This window comes from Sander vitreus, unplaced genomic scaffold (assembly GCF_031162955.1).
Source record: "Sander vitreus isolate 19-12246 unplaced genomic scaffold, sanVit1 ctg356_0, whole genome shotgun sequence".
Taxonomy (NCBI): domain Eukaryota; kingdom Metazoa; phylum Chordata; class Actinopteri; order Perciformes; family Percidae; genus Sander; species Sander vitreus.
In genome coordinates, this window is record NW_027595491.1 from 50,001 (window position 1) to 52,500 (window position 2,500).

The 2,500-nt window shown below is 37.9% G+C and overlaps 1 protein-coding gene across 1 annotated transcript in view; it reads right to left on the bottom strand.

The window, feature by feature from the left end:
• The window catches only part of LOC144513850 (sodium/hydrogen exchanger 9B2-like), an 18,021-nt gene that overhangs the window by 4,134 nt on the left and 11,387 nt on the right, over positions 1-2,500 (bottom strand). Inside the window, exons 10-11 of the mRNA XM_078245044.1 lie at positions 1,950-2,099; positions 1,332-1,440 (exon numbers count right to left, since the gene is read on the bottom strand). Of these exons, the coding sequence (XP_078101170.1) occupies positions 1,332-1,440; positions 1,950-2,099 (259 nt within the window). The remainder of the gene's footprint in view (positions 1-1,331; positions 1,441-1,949; positions 2,100-2,500) is intronic.

Sequence of the window (2,500 nt, forward strand, 5' to 3'; positions counted from 1 at the left end):
TTATAATAGGCTGCCTTTATCCCTATCTTAGCAAATTGCATAGTCAAAAAAACTGACAAAAAACCCTTTCAAAAACATCGGCAAAGGTGACAAAAAAATGTTAAAAAAAAGGCACATAAAAATTGGACAAAAAGTGACAAAAACATCATTAAAAAAATGCCCAAAAAGTGACCAAAAAATTTTAGAGAAAGTGACAAAAACGGAGGGAAAAGTGTAGAAAAATTACAACAAAATGTTGAAACTTCAACCCGGAAAAACACAAAGCTGCAGGTCGACGGGAAGACAACACGAGGGCATAACACAAGATGAAAGCAAAGCAAATTGCATAGTCAGCTATCAACATATGGGTGTACATCATGATTCTGAAAATGATCGTGAACGTGTTTAATAATTTCTGGTTAATTTGAAACATTAAACACGGTAGAAATGAATCGCAGGTTGACCGCGATTTCACTTGGTTGTATGTGAGGTTGGAGTGAGCTCACTTTTGCCTTTAGGATGTAGAATATGGTATTTAATTAAACGGGAAAACATCAGGCATGCATTGGTACCACTTTAAACGTGCTAACAAACAGGGAAGGGGACTAAATGATGTTGTAACCAAAAGTTTAACCAAAAAATCTCTGTCTGTCTGTCTGTCTACCATCAGAGTGCCGTTTTTCCTTGTCTTTCATATTGATTTCACAGCCTTAATATGAATCAAAAGTGTAATATGACATTGACAAAATATGAAATACGTTACTCAGTGCTAATTCTTTAACCCAAAGCAACACATATATATATATACATTTACATTATATTTGAATAGTTATAAGTTATAGTATATAGTAACTAACACTCTCAGTGTAGTTTTGGTATAGGCCAACATAACATCTAACCCCCATGCTCAGGTACAGCAAGTAGCCTACTTCATCTCTGAAAGTGTTCTCAGTAATACTCTGTACTGTTTTATAATTACAAGTTTGTGTAATTTGGGGTTTCTGTAGCCAGTGACATTTCATTATTTGTATTTTATTTTCAATGCAGATGTAATGGCATTGTACGTTTTGTTTTAATTTGAAGGCTGAGGCTTCATTAATAAACACAACCCCAACTATCATCATTGGTTTTGAGATGTTACTTGCTGTGAATACCTTGTCTGATAGGCTACAGTATTGTGGCATAGTATCAGGACATCCTGGCTAGTGTCTGTCGTGCACGGCCAGACGCGAATGGTCGGATGATGGGCCTATTTGGGAGAAAGTCCAGGGCTGTTTTTTAGCCCCAGTCCGTCCCTGCCTGCGTATCACATAGACTACACCACGTTGGTTTGTTGTGAGTGTGGTTCTTACCCACGGTGCTGGGGCTGAGGGTCTTTATGGTGATCTCTGCTCCGATCAGACCGAAGAGGAGCGGCTGGAAGACGTCCCAGGACCGGCCCACCATGGCCGCCACCGGAGCCTGCAAATAAACATAACCATTCCACTTAAAACCTCTAACTGTTAGACACATGCTGACGTTGGGTGGACAGGTCTAAGGGCCGCTCGATTATAACAACAATCACTTGCGTCAATATTGAAATCAGGATTGTTAACAGGATTACTTGTTGACTTTTGGAAGGATGTTGCATTTATTAAAGTAAAAAAAAAACAATTAAACAGTTCAACGGTGAAAACACCTTCAACGGTGATAGTTCCCTTCGTACTTTTCCTGTTTGAACATTTTGAATTCCCCTTAAAATAAATAACAATAACAATATATTAAAAATGTCGGCTGAGTGAGTTAGCCTTTGGGAAGTTTCATTCAGAACACAAAAGACAAAATCAGAGTTTACTTGCAAAACCTAACGTGCAAAATAATAATTTGTCTCGATTTTTTATTGTTCTTCTTAATTTGACGAACTGCGCAGCCCTTAACAGGTGTGAATCCAGGAGTTTAATCCTGATTAAAGTGGTTCTGAAGCGTGTTACCTTGTCGGTCTTCCAGCCCAGAGCAGCCAGGAAGGCGAGCACCAGCGTAGAGAGGCCGCCGGCTCCGGCAAAACCAATAACGTGACTGAGGAACACCGAGAATATGGACAGACCCAACAGCATGAGAGTCCTCTTCAACACCAGGTCCTCCTGCACACAACGTACAAACAATATAATTACATTTACATTTAACTCTCCTGTTGTTCTCGGGTTTACAAAAACTTTCTATATCAGAACTATGACAAAAGCACGTTGAAAAAAGTGACAAATGTTGGAAAAAGCTACAAAAACGCAGGAAAAAAAGTCTGAAAAACGCTGAAAAAAAGTCTGAAAAACGCTGAAAAAAAGAACCCAAAAAACAGAAAAAGTGACCAAAAAAATACATCCAAAACATCGCCAAAGGTGACAAAAACTTGTTTAAAAAATTGACAAAAACATAAATAAAAAAAACGCCCAAAAAGTTACAAAAGAATTGGAAAAAATATCGACAAAAACATTTTTTTCTTTTTTTAAACGCTGAAAAAAGTGACCAAAAAAAACATCAAAACCAC